A 16,944-nucleotide genomic window follows, 5' to 3' on the forward strand; every position below is an offset into this window, starting at 1 on the left:
TGCATATCAAGCAGGAACTCCAAATACCTATTCAGTGGTAGACCCAACATTCACCATTATCAACTATTAAGTGGTGTTTTCATCTTTAAAAGTGAGAGTTATTGAGCTATCTCAGACATTAACTCTGATATATTTCCAGTGGATGAACTTTATATTGACTTTATTGAGATAAAAATGTATGCAGCAAATATCCGTTGTTCAGATTGCTCAGAGTAGTATCTTCCTCCACCACTTTAACCATGTGTTTTCGTGAGAGCCTATATTTCTTACCATCTTCCCCTATTGTTTTTATCACTCCTAGATGAAAAGGTAACGATGGCTCTACACACTCAGGCCCTCTCCATTAGAGCACTGGCTTCAGTAACTGGCATGTGGGTCTCAAGATGGGTCCACCAAAGAGTGTCTTCCCGGGAGTTTCTCTCTGGAGCACACAAGATAGATGACTTTTATTATATAAAACTCTGTGACTTTAGTGTGGGAAACAGTGAGGAATTAACCAAACACAGAGAAAAGAGATGGCTAGAGGAAGAACACAGACTGGGAGAAAGAAGATGAGAGAACAAGGTTCTGGCTTCCCAAGGTCACACCAGCGTCCATTTTTTCCCTTAAAAATTAATGAAATTTTATCTCATCATACCCTGGGAAATACAGGATCAAAAAAAAAAAAAAAAAAAAAAAAAAAAGTGGAGAGTCTACTAGTTTTTAAATAAATGTGGTATAAAAGTTGTCGTTCAAACATACCTACTTAGTGTAATGAGTAAGTAAAAGGTTCAAGTATTAATTAAGAGTGTAGCCCATGATGTCCTCTCTGCAGGTGAGCTGCGAGTCTTGCTGGTTCACATTAATGGAAGGCTAAAGCTTGCCTACTTAGAAGATGATGGAGTGTTTTTCCTTCATCCTGTTTTCCTCCAAATGTCACTCATTTGCATCCTCTGCCTTGATGAAAGCTCAGCAGAAAACATTTCTATTATTGAACTCCTTGTAAAGAACGCTTAGGTTTTCAACGTCGCCAGAAATGAGAGAACACCTCAATGTAAGGCGTTTAAGTGATGGGAGAAGTGCGAAGCAGAGTGTTGGACAGTGAAGAAGCCACGAGGATGTTGGCCCTATGTTAGAATGAGGCGAGCCACCCAGTGAGGATACAGATCTGAGGGGGCATTGCATCCTCAGCTGCTGACCCCGCCCTCGCGAGCCTCGCCTGCAGGGCTTTTAAAATTTTGTGCCGTGGGTGGTTCACTTCCAAGGGCCTGCTCCTGGAGATTAGCTGTACCTGGAGGCCACCACTGTGAGATCAGTGAGACCCTCAGACGAGAAGAGGGAACTGTTGAGAATTTCCAGGAAGCAACTGGAGTCTGGCTCAGGCTGTTCAGAGTCAACATCAGGTATTTTAAACCTTAGAGTTTTGTGGGAGATACCACCCATAGCACTAAGTGGGGACAATATTCTGGCTTCTTCGTCTTATAAATGCCTTCTTTTGACTAACTTCAGAAAGTCTTATCTGATAACAAGAGCTTGTGGAATGCAGCTTGCTGAAGTTGGTCAGTTCCCCAGAAATGCAGAGAAAGGATTGGCAAGGAAGAACTCAGGGCCAGTTGGCCTGGTCTTTGGGAGTTGGGGGTGTGGAAGGCATTGTGTTCAGCTGTGAGCCTGAGGCATTTAGCTTGTATTCTTGCCCAGATAAACTATCACCCTGGTTCTGTCCCTACGTGCTATTTAGGGTATTTTCCTGCATATTCTATAAATGACATTATTTTTTCTGTTAAAATGATCAAACAGGTAAGGCAAGTATGAAGGCGTACTTGTGTGTTACTGAGACCTCAAGTTTCTGTCTGCTTCTGTTTCCATTATTGACTAGAGAAGAATTTGAAGTTTAACCCTTTAGAAGGATTAAAGTTACATAAGTCCTAAAAAAAAAATTGTTAGCCATTATTTTGAAGCTTTTAAATGAAGAGGTATTTGGCAGCCTTGACAGAAAACACGTTGATTTTGCTGTCGTAAGTCAGAATCTTCAGCAAGGTTTTTTTTTTTTTAAGTGTGATTTCAATAACTTTATTCTTTCTGATATTTTTCTTTTGTTTTTAGAGATTATAATATAATTACATTAATTTCCTCCTATGTAAACCCTCTCATTCTCTTTCATATTCATGCTCTCTTTTTGTTAAGTGTGGTTACACACATATACGCATGTGTATATACGTGTATATTTCTAAACAAGTAAGTACAATCTGCTCAGCTGTATGTTACTCTATATATTTTTCGGCATTGGATATTGTGGTTGTGTGTTAGCTAAAATTTTGTGTGCACGACGTCTTCACATGAGGCCACTGGTTCTCTGTTTGGCATCGATCCATTGTATTTTCAGATGTTAAGGAAGAGATATACCAGGGTGATTCTGTTGCCCCAAGCTTCAATAGTAAAAGACTTTGATGTTTGACCTTTATATGACATTTTTTGTGACTTTATTACAAAATTAGGTCCTCCTGAGAACTCCAGTCGGTTTTTGTCTACTTGATAAAAACTAGAGCTGTCTGGGGAGAAGAACTTTCGTTGAGAAGATGCCTCCATCAAATTGCCTATGGCGATCTTGTGATTAAGGATTGATGTGTGAGAGCCCAGCTCACTGTGGGAGGTAGCACCCCTGGGCAGGTGTCCTGGCTTCTGTAGTAAAGCTGAGCAAGACACGAGGACCAAACAAGCCACGTTCCTCTACGGCTTCACTTTGGGTTCCTGCCTTGCGTTCCTGCCATGAGTTCTTGCCTTGCTCAATGGACTGTGATGGAGGACATGTCAGCCAAATAAACCGTTTCCTCCCAAGCTGCTCTTTCCAGGCACTCCATTCAGACATTGCTGCTCTGGTATCTCAGCGGGCTGGTTGTGGGCTTTCTAGAAGTCTCTTTTGGAGGTAGGACTCCCTTAAAGGCTTCCTCTAAACTTCTATGGAATTTCTATCACCCCAAACTCCCACTTTATGCTTGGTACTCAGCAGCAAAAGAGGTGCCTGGTGCTCTTCTCAGAGACCCATAAATAACATTGTCATGTCTTTTAGATATTTTATTGCTGAGTAAAGGACAAATAGCTGAGTTGTGAACATGGTTAATATTAGTGTACACATTGAAAACAACCTGAAATCACTGCAAATGCACATATGGAAAGGAGTAGTTAATACAAAGGGTAAGTAAGTTAAAGTCTTCATACAACCAAGAGTGTGAAGAAACACAGTAAACACTCAGCTGCCTATGTCTGTGACAATCTTCAAGAAAGCAGAGCTTGACCTTTCATGGTAGCACCTTCTGTGATATATATATATTGGTGACAATCCCTTTTTATTCATTCATGTGCTATTTTAGCTCACAAATTTACCTCAATTTTATTCCTAACCGAATTCCTTCTTAGTTGCAATCGTTTCATTCTGAATAGTAGTAATTCTCCTGCGATTGCTGAATAGTTAAATACAGCTAACACTAGATGTGACTTTAGAAACAAAGAAGTGAGGCTGCTTCAGGGTCTGGAGTTCTGTGGAGCTCAAGCTCACGTCTAGGTCAGCCTGCTTGGTTCCCTTTCTGCTAAGGACTGAGGTTCTGTGCTTGCCTTTGTTCACAAAACAGCGCTCACCTGTAGTTCTCACATGAGAGATCTGGAAAACGGATTTTTTTTTTTTTTTTTTGGCCTATGTTTCAGATCTGAGGTGGACGTATGGCCGCCTCAACTGAAGAGTCGCCAACTTTAGTCCACATTACACACACACACACACACACACACACCCTTACATAGCAGTTTCCAGAATCCCTTTTTGATGAGAACGTGTGTCTAAGAAAATATAGTTCGTGGGGGGAAACAGGTAATGAATACATTAAATAAAATGAATTATTTTTATGCTCAAATATTTATTTCTGTAGTGCTGTATAGTGTATTGTATCAACCCCACTTGTTCCATGTGATGACACACTTGCAGTTGGGAGTCTGTATATATTCTAGGTCTATAATTATATTAGAGGTATTACGCCATATAGTGCAGGTATAGAAGGTGCTGAAGCTAATACACTGCTTGCTGTTTCGACTTCCTCCAGACAGCTGCTCTGCACAGTCGCATAAGCCCTCTCTGGTTTCTCAATATGGGTAGCACTATTTACCCAAAACACGGGATTTCCAGTTCTTTTCTCTTTTAATCAATTCCTGTCTTTGTTGCTCCGTTCTTTGCTTGTGTTTATTGGCAATCAGCTGTAACTTCAGTGTTAGGGGGCCTCACGACAGCATCTGTTTCAGAATTGGAAGTTATTTACCTCTTACCAGAGACAGTCCAGAAACACAGCCTGTTCTGAATCAGCCCTTAGCTGAGTTCTGTGTGATCTCTGAAGCCACAGAGCAGAAGCTTAAGCTGCTTAAATCAGTTAATCAGCTGATCAGTTGCATGGGGGAGGTGTGTGTGTGTGTGTGTGTGTGTGTGTGTGTGTGTGTGTGTGTGTGTGTAGTTGGGGGGAGGTTGGCTATCACCTATTCTTTTTAGATCGTTATAAAAGCATGCCATGGTCCCTGCCACTGTAGGGGCTATTTTCACACTTCCGTCGCTGTCCACTTCTCTTGCGCTTCCTTACACCACCCATCTCACTCCCAGCTTTGTTCAAACTTAGTGGAGTACTGTGAGAGTAAAGCAAGCCTGGGGCTGGTGCTGCTAATGCCAGAGAGCCAGACTGAGATGTTCAAATCTTTTCTGGACTCTGAAATTGTGAACCCGAGGACTGTGTTTCTGGCAAAGTTGGGCACTTGTAATTCTCTTGTTATAGCTCTGAACGTTTACCTGTCTGCCCTACGGTGCCTCAAAGAGGAGTTTGCTCATTAGTTTATCTGCTCATCTTCATGTCGCTCTTTGGTCACTCACTGGTCATAAAAACTCTGTGATTTTCTTTCAATGTGTGGCACCGATCTTTACTTTTAACTAGATATGTCTTGTGGCTTCAAACTTAAATGCTATCTGTGGTCTTCCTTCATTCAGAGATGCCACTGTCGGTGTCTTCCATGACTCTTGGCTTCATGTTGCATACCAGATACTCTGCCCAGTAGCCATGTCACATATACTTTTATTTTTAAATGTTTCTTTTTAAATTTATTTTGCAAGAATTCCATACAACGTCTTTTATCATCTTCTTTCTCATTCTCTAACCCATCCCGAAACCATCCTGTGCCTGGTCCCTATCTAACCAACTTCAAGTCTATCGCTCTCAGTCTCTAAAACAAACAAACCAACAAACAAAAGGAAAACAAAACTAAACTAAACTAAAAACACGGAGTCCAATCTGTGTTGGCACCGTCTTCTGGCTAGTATGGGCAACAGCACTCACATTCATGTATACAACACACACACACACACACACACACACACACACACACACACACACACCTGTGCACCCATGCCCAAACACACAAATAGAATAAATATAATGGGATAATCTGTGCAAAAGTGAAAAGTGGGGGAAATGAAGGCACAAAGAAGATAAAAGTTAACTGCCAAGATTAGTAGGAAGTGATTATAATTAAAGAAGGGTATTATACAGCATAGGTAAGCACACAATAACTTAGAAGTCAAAATAATAAGTAATCCTGGTAATCCTAGTCAAAAGACAATTATAAAAATAGCTCATTAATAAAACAACAATTATTAAAAAAAAAAAAAAAGGAAACAAAGAATGTGGGAAATAGAAATAAATCAGCCAAACAGCAGACTGTAGCTAGGAAATTAGTAATTGTGTTCTAGTTTGAAATCCTTAGACTATACTATCGATCAAAATGGACAATGGCTCAAACAAAATCTTGCTTCATCCAGTTTTATGATGCTTGTAAGTGGATGACCGTGCTCAGGTCATTGTTTAGGTACCCAGGCATCTTCTTGCTTGTGGCTCACCATTTTTGAGAACCTCAATGTCACCTGCACTTGATTATTTGGAAGGAAAGAGCCACAGAGTTTCTGAAAACACTTGTTTGAGAAATGGCACATATCGAGTTGCTCACCTGCTATTACTTAAGCACAATCTCACGCTTTTAAAGAACAGCAGCATAGCTGCATCCTGCAAGGAGATGAAACGGGGTTTTAGTGATGAGCTACAATGACCTGTAATCTTACATAGACAGGTCAAAAGATTATAGCCACCCAAACTCTTTTATGCATCAACTTTCACTTAGGGATTCCAAACAATGCATATTTACAGTGTTCACATGGGGGAATGCTGACTTTTTGGCACAGAAGACAGAAACCCTCAGTTAAGCTAGAACCTCAGACTGTTTTGACACTTACATGTTTGTATTTTGAGGAATACTGTACAAGTCAGGAAGAAGCATCTGCTAACATCTCGGTGTTGACATGCGAGATGTTTTTTTTATGTCAGGTCTGTCTCTTGCTTCTGAAGTAGGCCTTCTGCAGCCTGAAACGTAGTCATCATTTAAGATGAACTCATTAAAATCCTTGTGTTTATAGGACATTGGACTGTTTATCTTATATCAACATACTAGAAACCACGGATGGCAAAAAAGGAAGGGATTGAAGAAAGTCTATTGCAAAGATGAAGTCTGTTATATGAAAGCTTTGGTAATGACCATATTCATCCCTAAAGGTAGATACACACGTGCATGGATATACATGGAATGGCTGATACAGTAGTTTTGATACGAATATCAGTTGGCCAAAACATTGAGCATTGCTCGTGGGTGCCAATTGTTTATCACCTGTAGTTGTCATAGCAGAATGTAATCTTCACAGTATATTTACATGGCAAATGGGGCAGTTCAACATGGGGTAACAGTTTAAGCTCTTATTTGAGAAGCATTTCTCGGCAAGATCTGGACTCACATCTCTCTTCACCCAATGAGTACAATTTTGTTATTTTTTTTTCCCCTGTATGAACATTTACCCCTGAATAATTTTAATCCAAAATGAATAATTTTTAGTATTAGAAATACTATTTTAAACCTAACACCTTTGTAGATTGTAAAAGAATGTTAGTTTTTAGAGAACAAAAGAATAGATTCTTTTCCCCAAAAAATTAAAATTGCCAAAATGTTAAGTGTTCCTTGAGACTTTAATAGCTTCAATACCTAAAAGCTTAGACTACGTGGGATATGTTGAAAACAGGATAGGAAGCTTTTAAATTTTTCAAAATGGTTTTATTTCCATTATGTAAACACACTTATGTATTGTTTGGGGATTACCTCCAAGCCCCATGCCAGAATAAACCTTGCTTTAATTAGCATGTCTATATGCTTAATTAGCATGTCTGCATGGTTTGAGCATCTGAATAGTGTGTAAAATTAGCATGCCTCAGAATCCACCTACTGCTGTAGTCAAGAAGCAATATGCTTATAATATACCTATGCCCAGTTCATTACTTTGCGGAGAGGGCTATTACTATTAGTTGTGCACAGATCTACAGGTTCAAGCAGGTGAAAACCACAGAGGAACTCACGGGGTTGATTATTGATCCCCAAGAGGAAGAGTGGATGGAGAAAGAGGGATGCTTCAGTTGAGTGTTAGGTCTTGTTTGCTTTATTTTGTGTCTGAGGCCTGGGGACAATTGTTTCTCTTTTGGTTCAAGTAGGTTACCTCTTAGCACACAAGACATAAGACTCAACAAATTTTATTTGTAATTCTATGTTCTCCGAGCCCTGGGAGCTTCTGTTTAGCCACTGAAATCATGGTTTTGGTTAATAACTATTTCAAGTCAGAGGAAGAAGCAAACAAACACATAAAAAACATGTTGGCTGTGGCCTTATTCATTCTGCAGTCTCATTATTCTTGCATTTGGTTTGAATGTAAGAAAGCTGCTTACTTGATGAATTGTTTTCCATATTAGTTATCCTTCCTGCCTGGGACCCCGTGGGGAGAAGTGAGCTTGGGACATTCTGATGTTACACTGCCACCTTGTGGCTGTTCATCTCAAGATGGCCATTGCTTCTGAGATAAATAAAAGGTCAATACTTTGTTTTTATTGTGGTGACACAGAAGCCTGTGGTGTGTACTACACACACACACACACACACACACACACACACACACACACACACACACACACATCCTCGTACACACCTACACAGCAAGAACCTGTTTTAAGCAAAGCCTTGTATTTAACGAGAGAACAGGACGATTTCCTCTCCTGCTGTTCATCTTCCTGAAGTTAAGCGGTCTGTGCTTTATTTTCAGATACACATGATGATAAGAGTTTAGTTACGAAGTTTAAACATATTCTCTCTATTTATAATAAAAATTTTATTAAAGCAAGCAAATGATGCTTTTCTTTTTAGTCTGCTCTCTATTGGTCTATATGTTTGCTGTCACATACCACTTCCAAAGTTTGACTAGAAATTTCTGCAGCAACTATTTTAGAAGTAAAAGAATGTAATTTATTTGTTGTTTCTATTTTAACAGATAGATAAAAATAGTACATATGAGGTTTCATGTAATGTTTTCATATGTGTATGCACCTTGTGATTTTGTTTGTTTTCTTGTACTTTTTGAGATGTAATACTATGTCGTTCAGAGAGTCCTCAACTTCACAGTTCATGAGATGCCTCCTAGTGCTGAACTTACTGATGAGTGCCTCCATACACAGCCTAGCATGTGCAATGCTTAAATAACGCTAAGGATGCCTATCTCCTCAAACATTCATCATTTATGGTTTCAAATGTTTTAAAACATCACTCTCCTATCGTTTCAATGTGTGTTCGCTGTACTCACGTACTGTGCAATATTTCTTACTTCAGTTAAATTGTATTAAATGGCCTGCTGCTATTGATCAAATCCGCTCCCGTTCCCTCTTTTGCCATGCCACTGTCCTGTCCTATGAAATTCACTTGTGTATCCTGCACGTACGTGAGGGGAGCTCTATGGCATTGCTGTTCTGAGCTCGCTTTACTTCGTTTGTTGTAAAGATCTGCAGTTCCATCTGTAGTCTTGCAAATGCCACGATGTCAGTCTCTGTTTTCTAAATAGTATTCCAGTGTGTGCGCGCATGTGTTTATGTGTGTCTGCAGGGGTGCGTGTGTGCATTGTGTATGTGTGTCTGTGTATGTGTGTGTTTGTGTGTGTGTGTGTTTCCATTATTAACCCATTTATCAGAGATGAACACTTACTTTGTTTCTACTTTCTGGCTAGTGTTAGAGAGTATAATTTAGTGTCTGGACAACATTGCTGTATCACTTGTCTTGTTGCTCTATGGAAATACCTAGCAAAAACAACTGCGAGGAAGAAGGTTTACCTTGGCACAGAGCATGGCAAGAACTTCATGGCCATAGGAGGCCAAGGTAGCTGATCACACTGTGTTCAAAGCCAGAGAGGAAAGCAATGAAGTCTCAGCTCATTCCCTCCTTTTTATTCAGTTCAGGACCCCAGCCTGTGGAGTGCTGCCACTCTAAGTGGGTTTTCCCACCTCAGTGAACTTCATCAGCGCAGTCCTTCCCAGGCATGGCTACTGGGTAACTGTAGACCCTGTCGAGTTGACAACAGACAGTAGTCATCACTGCTGCACACTAAGAAGCTTTGTGTTTGGAGGAAGAGTACATGTGGTTGGGAATTAAGGACTTTGGAAGGAGATGAAATAGTTTCCAGAGACATGCTACTCTTCTTTAAAGGACTTTTTAAAAGGGATTTCAGTGTCTTACAGATTCATTTATTTATGCATGGGTGTGCCCATGTGAGTTTTTTTGTGCCATGTCTAAGCAGGTACCCACATAGGCAAGAAGGCAACTTGTAACCCATAGAAATCTGGACTTACAACCCGATAGTCACCTGATATGGGTGTTAGTAACCAAGTCTGGGTCCTCTGAAAGAGCAGTAAGCATTCCTCACCACTGAACTATTTCTCTAGGCCCCCGAATTGTATTTTATTTTTATTTTTATTATGTGCCTGTGACTGTCTGTATGCCATGTGAACACAGGTGTCTGCGGAAAGCCAGGTGCAAGTGTCAGGTCTCATGGAGCTGTAATCATAGGTAGCTGTGAGCTGTTCTGTGTGGGTTCTTGGCACCCAACGTGGATCTTTTGGAAGAACAAGAAGCACTTTTAGCCACTGAGTCATCTCTCCAGCCACAGATGACATGTGTTTGTGGGGAGCAGTACATGTGTCATGGCACACACATGTGAGGGTCAGAGAACAAATTTTGGGAACTGTTTTTTTTCCATCTACCAGGTGGGTATGATCAGGTTGGGAGCTAGTCCCTTTACCAGATGAACCATGTTGGTGGCCTTAAATATTTGGGGAGTTCTGTTTTGTTTTGCTTTGATTTGACTTCCTATGTAGACCAATCTGGCCTAAAAACATGCCTATAGTTGAAATTTTTGTTGGCTTTCAGTTCTTAAAGCCTTACCTCTTAAAATTATGTATTCATTCATTCATTCATTCATTTAATATTGGTGTGTGTGTGTGTGTGTGCGTGTGTGTGCGTGTGTGTGTGTGTGTGTGTGTGTGTGTGTGTGTGTGGGTGCGCACACATGTTCAGTCCACAGCATCCACACGGCAGCCCCACAGTCTGCAATCCCATTCTCAGGGTACCCACTGTCCTCTTCTAGCCTTCGTGGGCACTGTGTGAGCACAGTGCACATACATAGATGTGGGTAAAGCACATGTATATATTTTAAACAAGAAAATGTAAAAAGAAAAAGAGTGTATTTTGCTTTTTCACTATCTTCTATATGTCAATATTAATGAAGATTATTTTTTTTAAAACTGTGCTTTTAGGATAAGGTGATGTATTTTCTTCTGGGACACCTCTCATTACAGGGGCTAGATTCTTTCTAGCTAGAAAATGAATGTGGCTCATGGACTTTACCCTCCAACAGTGAATCATGCACAAGGGAGTCTGATGCCACCTCATAGTGATCATGCTAGCAGCTTTGGCTTTCTTGCTCTCTTCCCGTTTCTTGAGGTCTTCTTTCTAAGACCACTCTCCTTAAAATGTTGATGAGTCATGGTGTTTGGAGCAGAAGGTTGTTAGGTCCAGTTTGTGTTTCGACAACATGGCAGTGGTGTGGCTCTGTGGTATTGGACGTGACACCTAATGGCAGCCATCTGGAGGGCTGAGTCAGCACAAAATGGCTTACACCAGATTGACTGACCCCGCACAAACTAAACAGTGATGTAGTCTGTTCTATAACCATTCTTGGCAGAATGCCACTCTTTGTTTTTGTATTTGTATTTGTTTTGTTTTGTATAAGTATGATCTTGGCGTCAGAGACCTTTACCTCTGCTTTCATAATCCTGCTGTGTGTCTTGTCTGTAGGCTTATGTCCCTAACTCCATGAAGCTGATTGAGTGTTTCTGCAGGTCCTGATTATCAAGTCATAGCTCCCTTTTTATTCCGTCAACAGCGGATACCCAGGATGCTCCTTGATACCATTGTGCTTGTATCGTCCATAGTCTCAGCATGTAAACTCTTGGTCCTCTGCATGCTCCAGTCCAGACACTCCACCTACACAAATGCGCAGCTTCCAGAGGCTGTGGATGCAGGCAGAGTGGGTGTTCTCTGAACCCAGTCTATGGGATGTGATTGTATGAGAGCATCTTTGTATGGGTTTGGGGAGAGTTGTGAGTTATGCACACAAAATATTAAAACTGATATATAGCAATTAATGTGGACACAATGAATGCAAACGTCTGTAGAAAGAAATGAGTACCTTGCCTCTTAAATACTTCTTACTTCCAGGGTTTTATGTACAACATAATGTTTTCACAAAGGTTATGTGAACTGGATAGGTGAACTGGGCCCATATATGTTCTCATCCCTAAAACCTATATGCAAGTTCCAATCTTCTGAGACTTTTATTTTGAGCTGTATTGTTGGAAATATTTTGTGTTATTCATGCACTGCTTTAAAGATAAATGTAGAAATTAGGGACTATACAAAACCAGAGATGAGTTCACCTTACTTCAAGCTCCAGTCCTGCCAGCTGTGCTGTTACAGAGAGCAAACAAACAGACCTTTTAAATTTCGATGTAAGACTAAGCCAGCTGCAAAGATCTTTAGCCAAGTTTTTGTTGTTCTAAGAGGCAAACTTAGTCAGAGAAGGAATTGGTTCTCCGGGGACTAGTCCAGCAACAAGTGAATAGTGACTATGTTAAAGATAACAGGTTCAAACTTGGTTTGCTGTTCCTTCACAACAGTTAAGTGGAAATGAGTGATTCATATTCCATGCACGCACATGCCTTAGGTAGTGTGGTTTATTTTTCAGATGGGAATTAATGTGGTGGACTCCGCTGTATCTGGATTAGGTGGCTGCCCTTATGCAAAAGGTGCTTCTGGGAATGTAGCCACTGAAGATTTGATATATATGCTCACTGGCATGGGGCTCACTACAGTAAGTCCATTTAATGTATTTTAATAGCCATGCTTGCTTTTCAGATTCAAAGAGGAATATTTTCTCAAACTTGAAAAAAAACTGAGGTCAAAGTTTTATTACATGTTTTCTATTTGTTATAATGCACAGAAGGAAAACACACTGAAAAGGTTTCGGGGCTTTGTAAAGTGCCTATTGCTGTACAAGGCTACCAATAATGTTCTTGCTCTGTATTATAAAGTTTTATGAACTCTGAAATATTTTCTGTATATTATCTGCCTTGACTTTGCATACTTACTGTGTGCAAGAGCTCGTGTCTTTGCAATTATAATGCTTAGAATTTTTTTTTGTAGTTTTGCTTTTAGCATGGATCCTCAGAGAAGCTCACACCCTCAGTCAGATTGGGATTCTGTTGGCCTGGGGCTTATGACACCTGGCAAATGATCAATGGAAGAGCAAGGGTTAATTAGATTTGACATGTAAGACACTTGGTCATAAAAAGCCTCTTTCCAAGTACCTGAAAATGCAGGTCTTGCATGCTAACACCTACTGCAAACAACACTGAGCTTTCCTTATGCTTAGTAACAAAGTCCATAAGCACAGGAGAGGTCCATTTTATGGGAAATTATGAAGGGCAAAAAAACCATTCTGAGATGATTAGACATTCAAAGCATAAAAGCATCAGTTAGATTACAAAAGGTTTCCTCTTCTCCTCCTGCCTCTCCAGTCTCACTGTACGTATACCAAAGCTGCCATGGCATCCAACTCACCTGTCGGTCCATTGTGTCCTGGACTGCTTTCCTGTTTATGCTTTCATGCGACTCTGAGTGGTCTTTTGCCTCATGCCTCATTTCATTTAGAAAGTAAGGCACAGCCAGCCATTCCGCTCCTAGTATCTCTCTGTCTACATCCCAGGTCAAGCTGTAAAGAGCTTGGTGATTCCCTGGGATTCTGTATTGTTATTTTTTTTCATGCTCCCTAGAGTTGTATCATGATACTGTTTATTCTTCCAGCTTCCTGTGCTGGCAAAATGCAATCATTATAGCTGACTCCTACTCAGGGTCTGTAACATGCAGATGCTCAATAAATATTTACTGAGATTTTTTTACCTGGCACCAAAGACTAACAGCTGTTGTCTATAAACAACAAAATCTATTGCTTACCTTCTCTGTACGAAAGTAGTAGTTTGACTATGCAGTGACCTAGTCACTGTTTTAGAAGGCAATGACTGAAAATGAAGAGAAATGGATCCTTTCTTGGAACTTGCATGAATGAGTTGGGTTTAATTCATAGCTGGTGTTAGATGTTTTCTGGAACTTTAGGTTTCAGTGCTCATTTTCCGAAAACCAGATGTCACCCTAAGAATGCCTCAGGTTGAGGGGGATTGTAACACCGAGGAATGCCACAGTCACTCTGGAGCACAGCCCCAGTTAGTTACCAGGAGCAAGCAATCACAGGACCCTACCTCTGCCAAATGTTCACTCGTGCATCAGCTGAGCTTCTCGTCCTGCATTTGACTTCGTCACTACACAGGGCTTTATCTACATTGCAAGGATGCCCATGCCATGCTTCTGCTTCAACACCTGCCAGGGAGCTGGTATCTGTAACACACTCTGGCTTGTTGGTGCCTGCTCCGTTACAAACGATCTCATCTGTGCCGGGCTTTCCCGTTGTTACCTGCACCCACCACGGCTCTCCCGCTCTTCCTCCTGCACATACACTGTGCTAGTCTTTAGGTCTTTTGTGTTGCTTTTCTTTGCCTACGGTGCCTTTTGTAGCTTCTGACCATATAAAACATGAGTCAGAACTGGACCAGTACCACCTCTTCCCTGGCACATTCTCTCTGTTCTTTCCTCATGAGCTACTTTTTTTAAAATCAGTTGGACACATCTCTTCATGGACATAGTATATGTCCCAAAATGCATAGGACAGAAAAGTATGAGTGTGTACACTGCCCACGTAAGTACAAGCTTCATAGATAAACTAATATACAATCTATGTGAAGCCTCACAACGTATTACATTACTTTCTAGACATCTGATAAATGACTTGAGATTAAATACAGTATTTTTATAATCACATCAGTTAATTAAATGAAATTATAAAGAAAGACCAAAATGAGAGTCTTCCTTGAGATAATATCAGCATATTCTAGGCATAATTGTTAGAAGCAGAGTTTGTACAAAGTTTAGAAGAACATTAATGACTAAAATAGTCCATCAAACCCTTGCTGGATTTAATTCAGAAATGTAAGATATATGAAACTATTTAGATAACATTGGGTTAGTAATTTAAATTAAAATGTAGACTTCAGTGCTCCATGACAAAATAATTTTCTCAAATCAAAAATAATGTCGCTTTCCTAAAAACACCCCCATAAATGTGAAAGCAAAAAAAAAAGAAATTGCTTAAAAGAACTGTTTTGCAAAACATTTTCTTGACCATTATTAAAAACATAAATAAGAGTGGTCTGAAACATCTCTATGAAGAAAAATTAAAATGAACATGTTATAAAAAAGCTTTGTGAATTTTCATTCTTGCCCAACTTAGGAGAAAATCATCAATATTTAAAATAGTAGCAGTTTACTAGCAAGGATTAATTGTAATTTTTAGTCCTCACTGTTTCTAGTTTATGTTGAAGAAAGATATAAAGGCACGAGAAATGCCGCGTGAGGGAAAATATGTAGTGGACATTCTCACAGTGTGTCTCTCCCTGTCACAACAAAAGTGCCAGGCAAAACAGTGTTGTTACTCTAGGGCCCACAGGTGAGGAACATGCCCCGATCTGAATTTGGCCTTCACAACAACTGCAATCTGTCATTCATAGATTTTCCTAAGCTTCAGTTGCTGTTATAGTTTCAGTCAATACAAAGCATCAGGCACAGTAGGTGTTGTAGTACACTAAACACTCTTCATTTTCTCTGCCTTACAGGTCCCCATTTCATATTATGTCACAATTCTGATTCTGCATATGGTAAAAAAAATTCAAGTGTCCTGGAATCTATATAAATTTATCCAGTTATTTCTTTATATATAATACATTATTTTCCCAATTCAGTTTCTAACTGTAAACTTCTCCAACCCTTTATTACTTTGTTTTTTCTTTCTTCAAATTCTACTATTGTCCTTCTTAAACATTAGAGATGTTTGTGAATTTTACTGTTATCCAGAGGTGTCTCCTCAATATTATGTGTTAGTAAAGTGGAAAAAATCTAAAACCCTGCCTACATAATTCGTGGAGATAAATGCTGAGCCTGAACTGATAATGAGCAAAGCAATGTTTCATAAGTTTAAGCATCTACTAGTGAGATAAAAAGAATTCGCTTTATCTTTTTTTCCCCCTTCACTCTAATTCTCCACCCCACTTCTGGTGTCTTTTCTTTTCCTTGCCAGGGTGTGAATCTCTACAAAGTGATGGAAGCTGGTGACTTTATCTGCAAGGCACTGGGTAAAACCACAAACTCTAAAGTTGCGCAAGCCTCCTTCAAAGCTCGACTTGAATGAAATTGTGATCTAAGAGTGGGAAGAGCCACTCCAGTCCCAATTAATCACAGAATCGCCAATGCCAACTCATTCTGCAGCGGAAGTTAATTAAAATAAAAGAGCTGGAAAAGAAGACATGCTAGACAAGACTATCACTGGGTAGACCAGGAAGTAATGAAGGACCATATCAGACATCTGTTGAACTGCATGCTGGGACTTAACACTGGTGGACATCCTGCTGGATGTGGACAAAGCCTGCTCATTTGGTCTGATAGAAATCATCTGATTTTTAGCTCAGTAGACTTGAAAACTGACTTCAGATCTCGCTAAGTCTTAAGTACTGTGTTAATACTTCATCAACCTAGCTTGCCACAGGGTACATATTGTTAGGAGTTTACGAGCTTCGACACAATGCAGAGTGTGTGGCCCTGATGTGTTTTCTGCCTCTGGATCCCAACTTTCCATTTGCCAAGTTTGTTAAGTTATGGACCAAGAGCCAAAGTTTCATCTGACCCTACATAATTTTTAGCAATAGAACTTTTATATTTCAAGTATGGCTAACATCTGTTAACTATTTCAACGACTTTACTGTGCTCCAAGATGCTGTGGTCAATGGCAAGACGCCACATCCTGAAAACACATCATACCTCCCATGTTTGTTCCCTGCACCCGGTTTACTGTGTTTTACATTTAATCAGTTGTAGAAAAAAAACCCCACAGTGTTATTTAAATATAGAGAAACTATAAGGTATGGTTTTCGTCCTGCTGTCTAAGAGACAGTAATGATAGTAGGCTGATATAGATACCATCGCCTATTTCCATATTATCTAATTTACTTCTCAATTGCCCAAGGAAATACTGTTGTGATTTTAAGAATGTTAATATAATTTTGTAGCTGATGAAAAGTCTGTTTCCACTGACTTGCTATATTCGATGTCTGTTTATTTTTGTTTGACTTTAGGATGTTTATTTTAAAATTGAATGGCAGAAATGTTATCTATTGTGCCAAAAACTACTGCCAGGGATAATGAAAATTAATACATGAAAGATCAAGGCCTGGAGACATGGCTAAGTGCTTAAGAGCACTGGCTGTCCTTCAAGAGGACATGGGTTCAATTCCCAGCCCCCCACATAGTGATTCAAAACCA

At 39.9% G+C, this 16,944-nt stretch overlaps 1 protein-coding gene across 1 annotated transcript in view; it reads left to right on the forward strand.

Moving 5' to 3' along the window:
• The window catches only part of Hmgcll1 (3-hydroxymethyl-3-methylglutaryl-CoA lyase like 1), a 130,584-nt gene extending 113,959 nt beyond the window's left edge, over positions 1 to 16,625 (forward strand). Inside the window, exons 8-9 of the mRNA XM_051140544.1 lie at positions 12,209 to 12,334; positions 15,707 to 16,625. Of these exons, the coding sequence (XP_050996501.1) occupies positions 12,209 to 12,334; positions 15,707 to 15,817 (237 nt within the window). The 3' untranslated portion in view covers positions 15,818 to 16,625. The remainder of the gene's footprint in view (positions 1 to 12,208; positions 12,335 to 15,706) is intronic.
• Positions 16,626 to 16,944: the final 319 nt, after the last annotated feature.

The sequence above is a fragment of the Acomys russatus genome, chromosome 32 (genome assembly GCF_903995435.1).
Source record: "Acomys russatus chromosome 32, mAcoRus1.1, whole genome shotgun sequence".
In the NCBI taxonomy this organism is placed as follows: Eukaryota; Metazoa; Chordata; class Mammalia; order Rodentia; family Muridae; genus Acomys; species Acomys russatus.